At 26.8% G+C, this 16,022-nt stretch overlaps 1 protein-coding gene across 2 annotated transcripts in view; it reads left to right on the forward strand.

Moving 5' to 3' along the window:
* The window catches only part of LOC107439569 (Leucine-rich-repeats and calponin homology domain protein), a 32,626-nt gene extending 18,609 nt beyond the window's left edge, over positions 1-14,017 (forward strand). The window contains exons 13-16 of one of the 2 annotated variants that reach the window (XM_043038753.2): positions 724-821; positions 1,954-2,091; positions 4,722-4,799; positions 13,663-14,017. In XM_043038753.2, coding sequence (XP_042894687.1) covers positions 724-821; positions 1,954-2,091; positions 4,722-4,799; positions 13,663-13,761 — 413 coding nt within the window. In that variant the 3' untranslated portion in view covers positions 13,762-14,017. Of the gene's footprint in view, positions 1-723; positions 822-1,953; positions 2,092-4,721; positions 4,800-9,960; positions 10,274-13,662 lie in introns of those variants that run through there. The other variant, XM_043038717.2, reaches the window with a different exon arrangement.
* Positions 14,018-16,022: the final 2,005 nt, after the last annotated feature.

Genomic DNA, 16,022 nt, shown 5'->3' on the forward strand with positions numbered 1-16,022 from the left:
TTTAATCAGTACTTTCAATCTCAAGAATCAAAATATTTTTAAAAATGTAATTTCAAATGTGTTGGAATTTAACACACACCAAGAAAGAAATTTCGTTAACTAAAATTTATTAATGCAGCAATTTATTTAAAATAAATTTTAGAACTAAGAAAAGAAAATAACAAAATTATCAATTATTTAAAACACTGTTTTTTAACTTTTGATATCAATATATATATATAAAAATAATTTGTTGATTTAAATCAATGATTTTTTAAAAAAAATCATTTGATTTAAGTCATGATTTAAATCGTGATTTAAATCAAGATGATTTAAATCAACGAACCCTGGTAGAGAATAAGGCTTATAAATTTATTTATCAACAATTTCTTTAATAAAGAAGAAAAATATAAAGCTAAAATGAATTATTTTAATTTAAATAATTAAAAAAATTTTTTCTTTCTATTTTCTTTTCAAACTCTTTCGTGTGGGTGCTTTTCAGCCTTCAAATGGTTAGTTCATGCTATATAGTGTACATTTAAGAAGAAGGAAAAAAGATTGAAAGTATAATTTTGTTAAAAGATAAATTTATTTTCTCTTTTCTTTCTTTTTCTTTTTACTTTTTTTTAAAACTAATTGTTCAATCACTGAAAAATTTTATTTATTTAGGTATAATTTAAAAATATAAGCTTTATTTTGTTAACTTGCCTTCGCTGAAAAAGTAAAATTGTTATTATTATTTAGCTACTACTCCTCCTAAGCCTTTGAAATCCAGTTTCACAATGAAAAGAGAATTTGACAAGGCTAGAGAAGAACAAGAGCTAATATCCAGATTACGAGAGGTAGTGGTTTTAATCTTTTTAATTTATGCAGAAATGTCTTAAATTTAATTTCATTATTTTTTGCCCAATGCGCCTAACAGTTATGTACAACTTTGCTTAAATTAATAACAAATGCTCTATATTGGACTGGTAAGAAATTAGTTTCATTTTGAATAAATATTGTAATTCTGCAGTTAAATAATAAGTAAAAAATAATAGTCTTAAGTTTGTTTAAAGCTGATGAAAAGTTTTGCTTTAGCTACAACTTGAATTGCTTGATATGTTAAGAAATTGCAATAATGAATACAGTTCTTTTAAATTCTTTATATTTGTGGAAATAGCAAATTTTTTGTTTCTTTTAAATTGAAAAAGTTTATCTGCCGCTATTTAAATTTTATACAATTTCAGAAATGAATAATTGTGTAAATCAAACTTACTTTTTTGACTTGACAACCTAGTTATACTAAGTCATTATTAAGACTAAATGATTAACTTTTTGCATACTGCAGGTACAATATGTAGACTAGAATAACAGGCTTAAGCATCTGAAACAAGGTACTTGAAAGATTAAATTAATAGAGATGTTTACAAAACTAAGTAACATACTGTGCAATTACTTTCTTAAGAAGCATAATGAAACTCTATGAATCATTATGCTTTTTTCTTGTTTAATTACTATGATGCTTATATTATGTTCTGTTATGATCCAAGCACATATCCAAGAATACATATGAGAGTCAGTCTTTTATCTGCTGTTACTCACAGCTAAAAGTGCTCATGACTGAGTAATTGATAATTTTTGTGGCTTTTTAACTGCACAAAAATGGCCACTTTATCCACCAGACTTTAATTTGATGAAATTTTCATTTGATCTATATTGAAGACATGTGTTTGTGCTAAACCTTATAAGACATTAGAAAAAATCCTGCAAAAAAAAAAAAGAAAATATTGGACAAGATAAGTCGTGGCGCGTAGCTGAAAATTTTTTGATACCGTAACAGCATAGCATTTACTTTTTTGTAGTTAGTAATGTTTTCATGTTTGCATTTGAAAGTTTATTTGTGATATTTTAATAAGCATTAAATTGAAAGATATATGTGTACAAATTATTTCTTGTCATTATGTATGATGAAAGGCTTATTCTTTTATGTAGATACTAGAATGTAGGCTAAAACTGAAACTTCCTGATGATCTAGAGTCTGCATTAAATGATGGTGTGTTCCTGTGTCATCTAGCAAATAATATTAAAGCTAATTCTGTTACATGTATTCATGTGCCTTCTCCTGCAGTGGTAATTATTTATAATTTTCTCCTTTGTATTGCTTATTTATTTCATTCACTAAAAAATGCACACTTATTCTCATAGCCATGACTCAGTTTCATAGTCATGGATTGGTAGAATCTCATATAAACTAGCATCCTAATACAGGGTGCGTAGCATTTTTAAAAAGTGCTTAAAGGTGCTTATTTTTATTTTTTAAAAGCCCTTAAAGGTGCTTTTTTTAATTGGGTGTTTCTAAAAGTGCTTAATTTTCCCTTTTTCGAAATGAGATTTTTTCCTTTACTATGTTGATTTTTGCTTCAAGTTTGTTCTATTAAACATTTTCATAATTAATTCAACCCCAATCTATTTCGACTTATTGTCAGTCCGTGGCGTATGAAAACGTCATTCGTTTTACATGATTCAAAATTTCATGATTTTTGACAATTGTCAAAAAACGATGCCAAAAGGTTTTTTTCCTTCTTTGACATGGCGGTTAAAACTAGATAAAACCGTCAATTGTCTAAAACTTTCCAGTCTTTTCCAAACTTTTTCTAAAATTTTCCTGCCTAATTATGATATTGTTTTTAAGTGCTTAAAAGTATTTTTTGAGTGCTTGAAAGGTGCTTATTTTTTGTAATAGGCAATTTTTATTTGAAATTTTATTTAGAAAACATAACATTGTTATTTAACTGGAGCTTAATTATTTAATTTATACAAAAGGCAGGTAACCTGAATTTAATGGTTATATTCATATTTACAATTACTAAGTATCATATGAATTTAAGATCAGCTGGATGAGTCTAATTTATAGGAAAATTTTAGAATAATGTTGTCTTTCCTCATATTCCACACCTATCTGAGAAAATGTTCAATTTAAATAATCTGTACTGTATCTTTGTTAGTTCAGTCTTATAAGGTAAAACTCTACAAAGCTTTTGATAATTTTTTTTCCGAAGTAAGTCTGATTAACAATCATGGTGAAAAATCTGATTTTGACAGGGAAATTCGAAATTTTTTATCAAATTCTGCTCAGTTGCATCACAATATAAAGTAATTTGATAAAATTTGCACTGAGCTGTGGAATATTTGCAAAATTCCGCCTGAACACTTCAAGTGTTTCTTGGTTAGTAACACAATTATTCTCATTTATGCTTCTCGTAACATTTAGGGAATTAATATGACTATGCAGAATATTGTTTGCATAACAAGTGCAATCTTGAGTATTAGGTGGGATATTTGTTCTGCTATGCAATAGCCGAATCAACGTAAGCAACAAAAAATTCAAAATTGTGATTTTTATATTTTTGTATAGTAAGCTACCTATTAAAGAAAAAGAAAATTTTGCTCAAAAATGAATTTTTTTTATATCAGTTTTTTTAAAATTCTATTTTAGCATTCATAACATTAGTAATAGAAAGAAAGTAGTTTTAAGCCACTTTTTTCAAATTCTATAGGAAGCACTTACATTGTTTTTTCAATCGCAAAGCAGTGTTATAATTCAGATTTATTATTCTTTTCAACACTTAATCGCAACAATTTGTGTTATGTGTTATTTGTGTTAGTATAAATTCCATATGAGTACTAAATGTAATAATTAAAAATTTATTTATGTATAATTCGTATGGTTACAGCTGAGAGTACTAATGCTGAAATGTTCAAAATTTTTGCTCTAAAAAATTTTGCTCTCAAGTCACATCATGATAAATACTACTCTCCTGATACCTCAAATTTATAGATATTTAGCATAATCTATTTTATTAAATGTGGAATATAATTCTATTTTTTGTTTATAGTGCTAATTTAATTGGCTATTATATATAAAATATGCTGATTTTCTTTTCGTGTAATTTATCCAGAAAATTATTGGATTTTGCTTTGATTTTTTCCTTTTTTTAAAAAAAAAAAATTAGTAATATCTTTCCTATTTTAATCAAATTATTCACAAGTCTTTGATTTGTTCGTGAAAAGACTTGGTGTTTTTTGTGATCTCCATCCATCTGTAATAGCAGCGCTTGTAACTTCCTGCTTTTGTCTTCTATTACACAGGGTACATAGAGTTTTTAAAAAGTGCTTAAAGGTGCTTATTTTCGATGTTCCTTTTTTTAAAAGCCCTTAAAGGTGCTTTTTTCAATGGGTGTTTTTAAAAAGGGCTTAATTTTCCCTTTTTCAAAGTGATTTTTTTCCTTTACTATGTTGATTATAGCTTCGAATTATGCAAAAAGACACAGTTCACATTGCGTTAATTCAACCCCAATCTATTTCGGCGTCCATAGCATATGAAAACGATTAAAGCAAGATAAAACCGTCAATTGTAAAAAAAACTTCCAATCCTGCCTAATTATGATATTTTTTTAAAGTGCTTAAAAATATTTTTTGAGTCTTGAAAATTGTTTAAAAGATGCTTATTTTTGTTGCATAATTTGGCTATGCACCCTGTTACAAAATTGTTTTGTAAGAGGATTAAGTCATACAAAATTTTTTTAATTATAACGATTATCTTAGTCTTTTTTAGATACCTTGAGTTTTTTGATTAATTAAAAATTTGTAATATCTTGATAGTCATAATGGTATGCAACTGCATCAATTCTTGCTATCACTGCTCCTATTTGTTTTATGTTATATGCATAATGAAGTTTTTGAAAAAATTTCTTTTTTAGCCTAAGTTGACTGTTGCCAAGTGCAGAAGGAACGCAGATAATTTTTTAGAGGCTTGCAGGCGTTTAGGGGTGCCAAATGTGAGTATTTATGATTAGAACATTATTTTTTTGTTGTTCTATGTTTGTTCTACTAAATTTTATATTTTTCATGCATGTGTTCAAGTTGTTAGCTAAGGTATTCATCTACTGTACTGCATAAAAGTTCAATTTACAGTTCAAATACAGCCTTTCAGTTTACAACAATTTACAGTTTGCTTTAAATGACACCCTCTCTTGTGAGTGGGGTAATTATACTGAGTGAGGTCTTTGTTTACTGACCTCTTTATGATCTGCCTAATTATATATATATATATATATATTGGGGGTCTGTCCAAGCCAAATTTACTACCGTTTAGCGGTACCTTCTCAAATTCAACTTAAGGAAAAACAGTAGTCTTTCAAAATACTTTTTCTTAAAATTTTATTTTTGTGTCTTGTAAGAAACGATAAATCCATATTTTTACCATATTTTTGTGTTAATTTTTTTAATTTTCACAAATTATGTCTACATTCTCACAAAATTGGTACCTCTTAGAAAAACCTAGACAAACCCCTGTATATATATATATATTTTCTTTTTTTGCAAGTTGTGCAAATATTCTGCAGCTGAGCAGAATCACTTTCTGTACTTGATGAAATGAGGCATGCCCTAACTCAACTAACGGAGCCGTATTTCCAATTACCAGCTCTGCATTTGTGATTAAATATTAGAACTGTCAACTAAGTTTGATAGTTTAAAAAAGTTTTCAAATTAAACTAAGTACGTTTAGATTATCTGACCTCAATGAAGTGGTGTGTTGAGGTGTTTTGAAATCAGACGAAAGCAGTTTTCTTCTATTTATATATAAAAAAGATAATTATGTGTTGTCCTCTCTTCACCTGCCAAATTATCACACCTTAAGACAACATTATTTTGATTTAATATTATTATTACAATTAATGCATTTCAATATTTTAACTTCCTACGTTCTTTTTCGTCTATTCATGGTTTCATCTAACAAACAATTCTTACTGCTGCATTTGTTTACATTTAAAAAAAATTTCATATTTTTTATGAATTTATAATAGTTGTGGTCAAAACTTTTAGCTTGACTAGTATCTTTGGAACTGAAATTTCATGCCCTGATTTATGCCATCTATGATTCACTATATGTGCTTTGCTTAACTGCGTTCATGTAAAATTTATTTTTATTGCTTTAAAAATCATATATAACTGTGAACTCATATCAAACTCTTGTATTAAAGTATATTTTTATTATTGTTTTGTGTGACAATAAATTTTCCATATAAATGAATGTAAGACAAAGAATATGCAGCAATTGAAATTAGTCACAAAATTAGTCATATGACACTCACAGCTATTAATAAAAAAAGTTTTAAAAATTTTTCTCTAAGTTTGTGGTATCATCTTTTCAATTCTGAAGAAGAAAAAAAAATTCTACGCATAGTATTACTCTATACAGAGTGGCCTCAGGGCAGAGAGAATAGGTAAAAGTAAAGAAAATTAGTCAATCTGAAAAAAAAAAAATTTGTCAATTTAACTAAAATGCCCAATATGTAATGGTAAATGAATTATATTATAAGGTACCTAAAAGTTCATTTTTTTTTTGTAAAAAAATTGATCTTACAGTAATTCTTTTTTTTTTTTTTAATTTTGTTTAAACTCTAATGGGAAATATAAGTGTTGTGTAATTTATTTAATGTTTAAGGATAATATATAACTTAAAGATTAGCAATTAAATAATAATTCATAGACAAATTCAATGAAATCAGTATTTTAAAGTCAAGGAAATTCTTTTTCTAAGCGTTTATGACTGCTCTTTACAAAGTATTTTAAGTGCTATAGTTGAGCCTAAATTACATTTTTATACTCTTTTATGACCTGGAATAGACCCTACTTAAAATCTTTAGCATAATGTTTAATCTTAGAGTATCCTAAATAGAAAAAATTGAGAGAGTATTCTGATATACTGTAGAATAATATATGATCTACAGTATACAAACATATTTGTAACACTGAAATTCCCCATGGCAGAATCACGCCGACGTTGTCGCAGAACGTTAAGAGTGCTTGCAGAAAGAGTTTTCTTTTAGAAAGTAAAAAATTTTGATTTTCTTTTCTGCAGAAATGTTTGAAAGAATTTTTTTTCTCTCCATAATTATATTCAAAATATGCCTTTTTTGTGCATAAGAGGGGAAAGAAATGCTCACAAAATAATTATAAAAATTTCGACATCATTTTTATTTAATTTTTCTATCACACAAGTATGGTCCAAATCTGTATCAGGAGTTGAACTCTCTGTTAATATTGTTTTAAAATGCTGACATTTTTATTTCTTAAAATAACACTGCTCATAATTTTGAAAATTTTTTATTCATTTATACTTTAATATATAGGTTTTAAAATTTAGTGAATAAGGCTGAAAAGAAATATATCAATTTCTCATTTATGTAATTTATAATTTTGTAATAATAGAAATTGTCCAATCAATGAATATGTATGCAGTTTTTTCCTAACGTTTCAGGCATATTTTGATGAAGCCGCAATCTCTTGATTAAGATGTAAAAGGTTATTTTTTAGTGCAAATCATATATGAAATGGTTAAAAGATAGTTTAACCAATAATTTTACAGATTTGAAGAAAAAAAAATCATGTGTGTTGCCTAGCTTTTAACGCAATTTAGTAGCATTTTCCTTTCTTTGCTATTTTTTTCTTTATGTCTGGTGTGTGCAATAACTAATGTAAAATTTAGTTAAAATACGGCTGATGATTTTAAACAATTTGTATTTCATTTGCTTTTTTGGAACTACATAGATAAATGCTGAATCAGATCTTTTAAGTGTATAAAAATATTCAAACAATTCGTTTCTTTCTTCCTTTTTTTTTTGTTTCTTTTTTTTTTAATGCAGCAATATTATAAATAATCTCCGAATCTTTATTTCAACTCTTCTTTTCAGCTTTTTATATTCTTTTTAATTGTGATTAGTACTAGTTTATGTTGCGTTTTGTTATACTTTAAAATTTGCCAAAAAAAGCAGTTAAAATTACAATTGTAGATGAGTAATTTCTTGTTTTCTATTTGTATGTTTGCATTTTTGTTGCTGTTTGATATATTTCAGTTAATAGTCTTGCTTTTCAAATCAATTATCTCAATACAAGATTGTATATTTGTCATCGTGTGCTTCTGAGGTAGTTTTATTTACTCATATGTGGTCAATTAGTGTTGCTAAATTGGTGTCTGCAATGTTTCAGACATTTGATCCTCTTTGCTTTTATGGTAGTTTTGTTTGCTCTTGTATGGCCAATTAGTATTTCAAATACTATTGCCCAGTTGGTGTCTGCATTGTATCAAAGATATTTGATCCTCTTTGCTTCCGTGGTAGTTTTGTTTGCTCTTATATGATCTATTAGTTTTTCTAATACAATTGCTCAGTTGTTGTTCATAATAAGTAAAAGATATTCCATCCTCTTTGCTTTTGTGGTAGTTTTGTTTGTTGTTGTTTGGCTAATTAGTATTTCAAATACTATTTCTAAGTTGCTGTTTGTAGTAAATAAAAAGTATATGATCCTATTGTGCTTCAGTGGTAGTTTTCTTTACTCTTGTATAGTCAATTAGTATTTAAATAGTTGGTGTCTGTAATAAATAAAAGATATTCGATCCTCTTTTCTTTGTGGTAGTTTTGTTTGCTCTTGTTTGGCTAATTAGTATTTCAAATACTATTTTTAAGTTGGTGTTTGTAGTAAATAAAAAGTATAGGATCCTATTGTGCTTCAGTGGTAGTTTACTTTACTCTTGTATAGTTAATTAGTATTTATAGTTGGTGTCTGTAATAAATAAAAGATACTCGATTCTCATTGCTTTTGTGGTAGTTTCGTTTACTCTTGTTTGGCTAATTAGTATTTCAAATACTATTGCTGAGTTGATGTCTAATAAATAAAAGATATTTGGTGCTATAAGGCTTCTGTGGTAGTTTTGTTTACTCTTGTATGGCAAATTAATTTCAAATACTATCGCTGTATTCGAATAAGTTGAAAGATATTTTACCTTTTTGTGCTGTGTAATAATTTTTCAGTTCTTGTATAGCCAAAGAATATTTCAAAAATCAATGCTAAGTTGATATCTGTAGGGAATTATCAAATTACGAATATATTCTGCGTTGCTTCTGTAGTAGCTTTATTTGCTCTTATATTGCCAGTTAGTATTTTAAATGTTATCAAAGTTTAATAAAGGAGTGGGGTTGAAACTGTTGCCAATGATCATAGGGAGTATTCTATTATATGGCTATTAATTAAAAAATCAAGCCAAAGTGCAGTTTTAAAAGGTGGTTTCAAATTAAATGTTTTTTAGGAAGTTAAAACTAAGTTTAAAATTTTTTTTAATTTTAACTACAATTCATGTTAAATATACAGATGTTTTCTAAATTTGTATATCAGAAGATTACTGTTTTTTTTATTTTTGCTTATTTTTTTTATTTAAAATTATGAACTAAGTTTTTTTATAATTTCAGTCACCATATTAGATGTTACTTGATATTTAAAAACTGAAGGAAATATTTTCATAATGGTTTGTTGTATAAGATATTGGTTAAGACATTTTGTGTTTTAAACATTAACATTTTTCAATAATCTGTCTTCAAATTTTTTTTTATCTAGTTTCAACTGTTTTAAACAGTATTAAAAGATGTTTCTTCTATTTAACACTATATTTTTTATTTATTTCTATAATTTCAATAGAATAATTATTGCAGATTTCTTTAATTATGATTTCAAGTGTCCACTTCTTTTGTAGAATTGTTTAATCGTGAAAGTGTATAAGTAAACTCATATTTGTCCATAAACTGTAAAAAAATAATCTAATGAATTTATATTTCAGTTTTGTTTGGCAAAATGTACTGATATAATTTTTTCCCCCGTTTACTTTTGCAAACTAAATTCTGATTGCAATCAACTCTTGTGTGGAATGCCTTCAATAAAACAAGTTTTATTTCTTCAAATTTTAAAGCAATAAACTTTTATCGTTAGTTAATTTCTAGAAAGAATCCTCATATTTTTACCACAGATTAATTGAAACACTTCATAACACTTTTACACAATTTGTTTAAGTAAAATTTAAAATTATTTTTATTTTTCCTTGTTTTATTCAAAATTTTATGAGTTGAAATTTTAATTCGTATGTTCTCGCCTGTTTTCTCGTTCCAGGCAGAACTTCAAAGTTGGGCAGAATCCTTTCTTGAAACACAAGCTGCTTCCTTGAAAAATACCAAAGAAATGCCTAATTTGGCTGCTTCCTCAACGAGTCAAGTCATTTTATCCTATTTTTTGCTTACTGTCTTGATTGGCACTGCTTTTTTCCTTTACACTTTTCCTTCACCCGACTGAAAACAAAGTGGCAACTATTTTTTTATAATTCGCTACAACTAAATCAAACAAATTATGCAGAATTATATATATATACATATATATTTACTCCTTTTATGTATTGCAAATATATTAAATTCCTATTTATGAAACAGAGGTTGTCTCATTTATTCATGCTGCTCAATATAGTTACTGCACACACCAGATGTTTTCATTATTTTCTATCTATACCTATTTTTTGCTTCTATATATTCTTAAAAAATGCTTCTAAGATTATTTTTTTAAAAATTAATTTCAATATTGACAGAACTGTATAACTAGATTTAATTAATATTGCTAGTAGCAAGTTGATGTAAATACAGAAAATTAGTAAAGAAATAGCTGATCTTCTGTTTATCAAAGTATAAAATTTTATTTGAACAATTTAATAAGCTTTAATTTGCTTTCTATTTTATTACTTTTTTTTTGTAGTTAGTTACTTTGATATTTATTATGTAGTTTTTTTACAATCTTGCTTTTTTAACTTGCACATTATTTCCAATCTCTCTTTTACAAATTGTTAAAAAATACCTTTAAGCTAAAAAGAATTATTATCAATGTTAAAATAACTATATATAATGAATATTTTTTGTAGAAAATTAATTAAAACAATTTACTGATTTTACTGCTTATTTAACAAATTATGCAACTTTAGTAAAGTTATTTAATTATAATTTGTTTGATACCTTTAGTTTTAGATTGACTTACATTGATGTATATTATGTAGTTTTTACAACTTGCTTTTTTTTTTTAAAACTTGCACATTCTTTTAATTTATTTGTGTGAATTTTTCCTTCGTCTTTAAATAGCATTAATGCAGTCAATGTACAGTTATACTAGATATAACAATTCCTCTCCTCCAATGAAAATAATTGTGTACTGTTGCTGTATGGTGATTAAAGACAAATATAAAGTTATAACTGAAAATACTTAATAAATCAAATAACTTAACCGAAATTGCTAAGTTGATCTATTTCACAATATTTACACAACACGAGCGTTGATGCTATCTTGAAAAGTGAAGTAGAGTTGTAAAAGATGTTATTGAAATACAAATTTGTGTTAAATATTGACTACAAATAAATAAAGTACTTTATTTTAAGTAAATTTATTTATTGGTAATTTAAAAAATAATAAAAACTCAAGGAATTTAATATGGGTTTAGTGTTTATATGTTTTCCATTTTTGTGGGAAATTTGAGTTATCTCCACTTCTTCAATTACACTAAAATGAAATTATTGTTGGAAATTTTTTTGTTAAATAGAGAAAAATTTAAACTATTAAAATGGCAATTTGTTTCAATATTGTTAAAAGTGGTTTTTTGCACTCTTAGCTGTCTCAATTTGTAAAAAAAAAAAAAAAATAAAAAATAATATTTTATCTAAGTATTGCATAATAAAGAAAATTGTCTGATCTTTAATAATTTTAATTGGTTAAACAAAATAAATCAATAAACAATGCTTAGTGATTAGAAAATATTCAATCAGACACTTTGTTAAAAAGAGTAGAGGGAGCCAGGCATGTATAATAAACATAAACACCTGTAAGTTGTTTTTGGGAAATTTGTGATTGACAAAGTACCATGCACATTATAAAAAAAATGCAGCATGCAGTTTCATGTAGCCAATTTTGCAAAATCCGAATACAGCAGAAAATTTGGTAAGTCAATAACTAATTTTATATCTCTAAACAATTGCTTAATGTATAGAAATATATGCTGGTATATATAATGATCAATAAATAGTTTTTCTAAAAATGTAAACACTTTTTAAAACATCAGTGATTTTTGAGCAAATATCGTCAAAGTAGCTGGCTATGAAAGACCTGAAACAAGTAACCAGAGTCAATAAATTGCTCGCAAAAGTTTTTTTTTTTTTTTTTTTATGATATGTTATATCTGCTGCAAGTTTTTTATTTTGTCCTGGAGGAGGCATTGAAAAATTTTAAAATGTTAAATTTGTTTTCGAATGGCAAATTGCATGTGATTGGATGCATTTAAATTTATATAATTAATTTGAAACCCACTGAGTTCTGGGTGAAAAGCTGTTTTTCGAAGGCTCTGTAGTTGCATGAAATTATGTTTTTTTGTAATATTCTATCCTGCTATGATATGCAGGATAATATGTTATTTGAATAACTGATGTGAGTTTGCAACAGTTATTCGTGATTGTTCGGTGAAGTTTAGCCTATCTTTCAGCGATGTTGATATGGAGAGAACAACAGTTTTGAGAAAATGAAAAACGTTTGGGGTGTTATTCTTTTATATTTTAAAACTTACTCCAATGCTGAATTATTTGGGCTCATGAAAATTTGAAAAAATGTGAATAAGGCATTGATTTTTAAAATTTTTAGCTAGGTGAAGAAAATGTCGCTAAATTGGTGATTTTTAAAAAGTTTAATGACTTCTAAAATATTTTACACTGCTTGACAATTGCTAAGGAACAATTACATTTTTCGGAATAACTAATAACAGACATTGTTTGAAGAAATTAACACAAGTACATATTTATTGGTGACAATGTACATTTATAGTAATGCAAAATTGTACCAATATTGTCACATCAAAAATTGAATGTAAAAAACACGCTCCTTAGACGATTTCCAAACAGTCAAGAAAAATGAGTCTTCTTGCCAGAATGAAACAGGTATGAGTATTTCAGTAAGATCACCTCAGGCACTAATGCTTGTTTTGCATTTATTATTTTAGCTGTTCACTGTATTATCAGGGTGTACCTTGGATATTATTCCACTCTTCTGTCAAAGCTCAGTGAGAGCGTGTTCTTTGTAAAACACGCCTGCCTAGGGCATCCCAGACAGGCTGTATAGGATTCAGGTCTGGGAAGTATGCAGGCAACTGCATACGGTCATTACCTTTACTTCCAGTGTGCTCAGCGCTCTTGTGTGGCTGTATATTGTCATTTGTAAATAGAAATTTTGGACCTACCACACCCCTAAATAGACAAACATGATAAAGAATAAGCTCTCTGCAATATTGCTGAGATTTAGCACTACCTCGCTCAAAGATATGAAGTGATATTCTGAAATTGTGCACGACGCCTGCCGACACTGCTTGGGTCACACCAATAACGTTCCTGAACATACTGTTGTGCATAACATGTTCCCCATCTCTCCATACTAATTGTTTGTTAGAATAACTTGTCACATTGAAATGAGATTCATCGTAGAACATCACTCTGGACCACTGCTGGTGACCCCAACCAATAGGTTCTTTACACCAACGTAATCTTTATCGACGATAGTGTGATTGTCAAATACTTAGCGGCAGGAATTTTCGCTCTTTATACATGTAAATGTTTTTATAATATGATTTAGGTGCCCCAACAAGATCTTGAATAAAAATGAATTAACTTTACAAAGTGAAGGGCGTCTTTACTCTGTGGTTCATCTTTTTAAATTTTAATTCAATTTTTAACTTTCAATAATTTTAAGCGTAGTTATAATATATATATATATATATTGATGGATATATTTTCTATTTTGCAGGAACTCTTGTGTTCACCTCAAGATATTCTTGGTGAACAAGGAGGACTAGTGCGTATTGCTATAACTGTTCAGGAACTAATGCAGATCATTAAAACTTAGCAAAAATAGATATTATCCCAATTTTAACTAGTCTACACTCAACACATCTCAATAGTATTCATTTATATGAAGGGGAAAAAAAAGATTGAACACAAATACAGAACTGCTTTGAATTGAGTACTTAACAGATTGAAGAATAAATCCTGAATGCAAAATATAAACTTTTAGTAAAATGAACATTCTAGAATTTATAGATGATGGTGCGTAACCCATTTCTTCTTCATTATCTAGTCATTCATCTCTTTTATCAATAAAATATCTCCCACAAGACCAATAAAGTTTTTTCAAGTACATGAATATTAACCAAAAAATTTGTAATTTCATAAGAGATTTTATTTTACAAATAAACACAATTGGTTTTTAGAAAATAAACTGATTTTAAAACCATTTTATAACAAAAATCAGTGTCTTATGTCTTCTAAAAAACATTTTGTGTTTTGCATATTTAGCTCTGTTGAGTTTTTGTTATTTACCTCAAACTTATTTCTGTATAAATTTTTGAATATATTCAATTAATTGTTAATTTTTATGTATTTAACTAATTATAATGGGTTCTTAAACTAAGGTTGCTGAAAACTTATAACAGCACTAAAAAGAATCATTTATTAATTTTATAAACTAAAACTTTACTTTATTTGGTTTTAACTCTTAATGATTCAAAGAGTGTACTTTGAAAACAAATTTGCTATGAGATAAAAATACTTCTGATCATTAAAAATTTTTTATTTGGTCTTCAATCTTAATGATTCAATGAGTATGCTTTGAAAATATATTCGTTAAAAAATAAGAATACTTTTGATCATTAAGGATTAATATAATTAAATTTTAGATATATATTTTTGTATTTTATAATTTTTTATATTTTTATTTATGTAAAATTTGCTTTAATTTATAAACAATACTGTAACAAAATATCTATATTCCTTTTAATAGAATTTGATGAATATTATATTTAATCGCACCAAATTAGGTTGTACTGTATACTATAATATTATGAGTAAATTTAAAAATTATATAATTTTTGTTGATTGGACATCACTAATTTTCCCTGATGAAATTTTAACTTTTTAATTACCAGGATTGAAAATCATATTTTTTTCAATTAGTTTCTCTTACTTTTTTTACGTTGGAAGTTTTAATGTCTAAGCTTAATAGTTTATTCTTTTAAAGCATTATTTAATTACCTCAATTAATATGTATGCACTGTAGGACCCACTAATAATATCCAGCATTTATTTAGATTTTGTATTTAACCAGTAAAATTGAGTCTTTTTTTTTTTTCTTAGGCACAAGACTCCTAATTTAGAAATTATGCATTTAAGGGTTCACTTTAAACTTAAACCGGTTTAAATACATCTAATTTTTTATATCTGTGGTTTTGATTTCAATAAATAGTTTTCATCCGCGAGGCCCCTAGAAGTATCAAGAGCACTGAATTCTATAACTATGCTTTGGTTATTCTCTCTATGCTTAAGACAGGATGTGAATAATAAAGCTTGAGAAAGCATTTAATTTTGAATAAATTAAGAAGGAGAATTTAGATAAAGAAACAACATAAAAAGATTATTTAAAGCTTTTTATGTGACACATATATATATAATACACAATCAATCCAAGATGAAAACATTTCCACTTCTCACTAAAGATTATCTAAAAGCAACTCGTGTAAGTTTTTTTTTCTTCTAAAATATTAGTACTAACCTTGGATTCTGGTCTTGAAAGTACCCATATTTAATGAGCATTTTCTCTTTAAGTAGGGGTCCTACTGTTCATACATATATATGTACCATATATTTTATATGCAAAAGCTTCCTATTCACACAAGTCTTCCTAATAAAATTTTTAATATTCTGCCTACACTCTTTGTTTTAATAAAATTATTAGAATAATTTGAGTTTATAGATTTTTTGAATAACAAGTTGAAAAATTTATTATTTTTTTTAGAAGATTATAGTATGTTCTTTCTATTCAGTGAGTTCCATAAAAGATATTCTATATGTGGGTGTCAAAAAAAATAAATAAATAATAATGAAAACACTGCTACATTAACTATTTCTGAATGTTTATAAAACTCACTATTATATACTGCAGTTTCATAAGTAAATCTGACATTATGTAATGTTATAGTATTCATATTAAAAGTAAATACTTTTTTTTTATAGCACACCAATTTTGATTGAATCAAAAACCCACATTATAGACTTATCATTAGTTTCTAATACCAAGAACATGGGATTATTATATTTTAATTTCCACTTGTT

Source organism: Parasteatoda tepidariorum, chromosome 10, assembly GCF_043381705.1.
Source record: "Parasteatoda tepidariorum isolate YZ-2023 chromosome 10, CAS_Ptep_4.0, whole genome shotgun sequence".
In the NCBI taxonomy this organism is placed as follows: domain Eukaryota; kingdom Metazoa; phylum Arthropoda; class Arachnida; order Araneae; family Theridiidae; genus Parasteatoda; species Parasteatoda tepidariorum.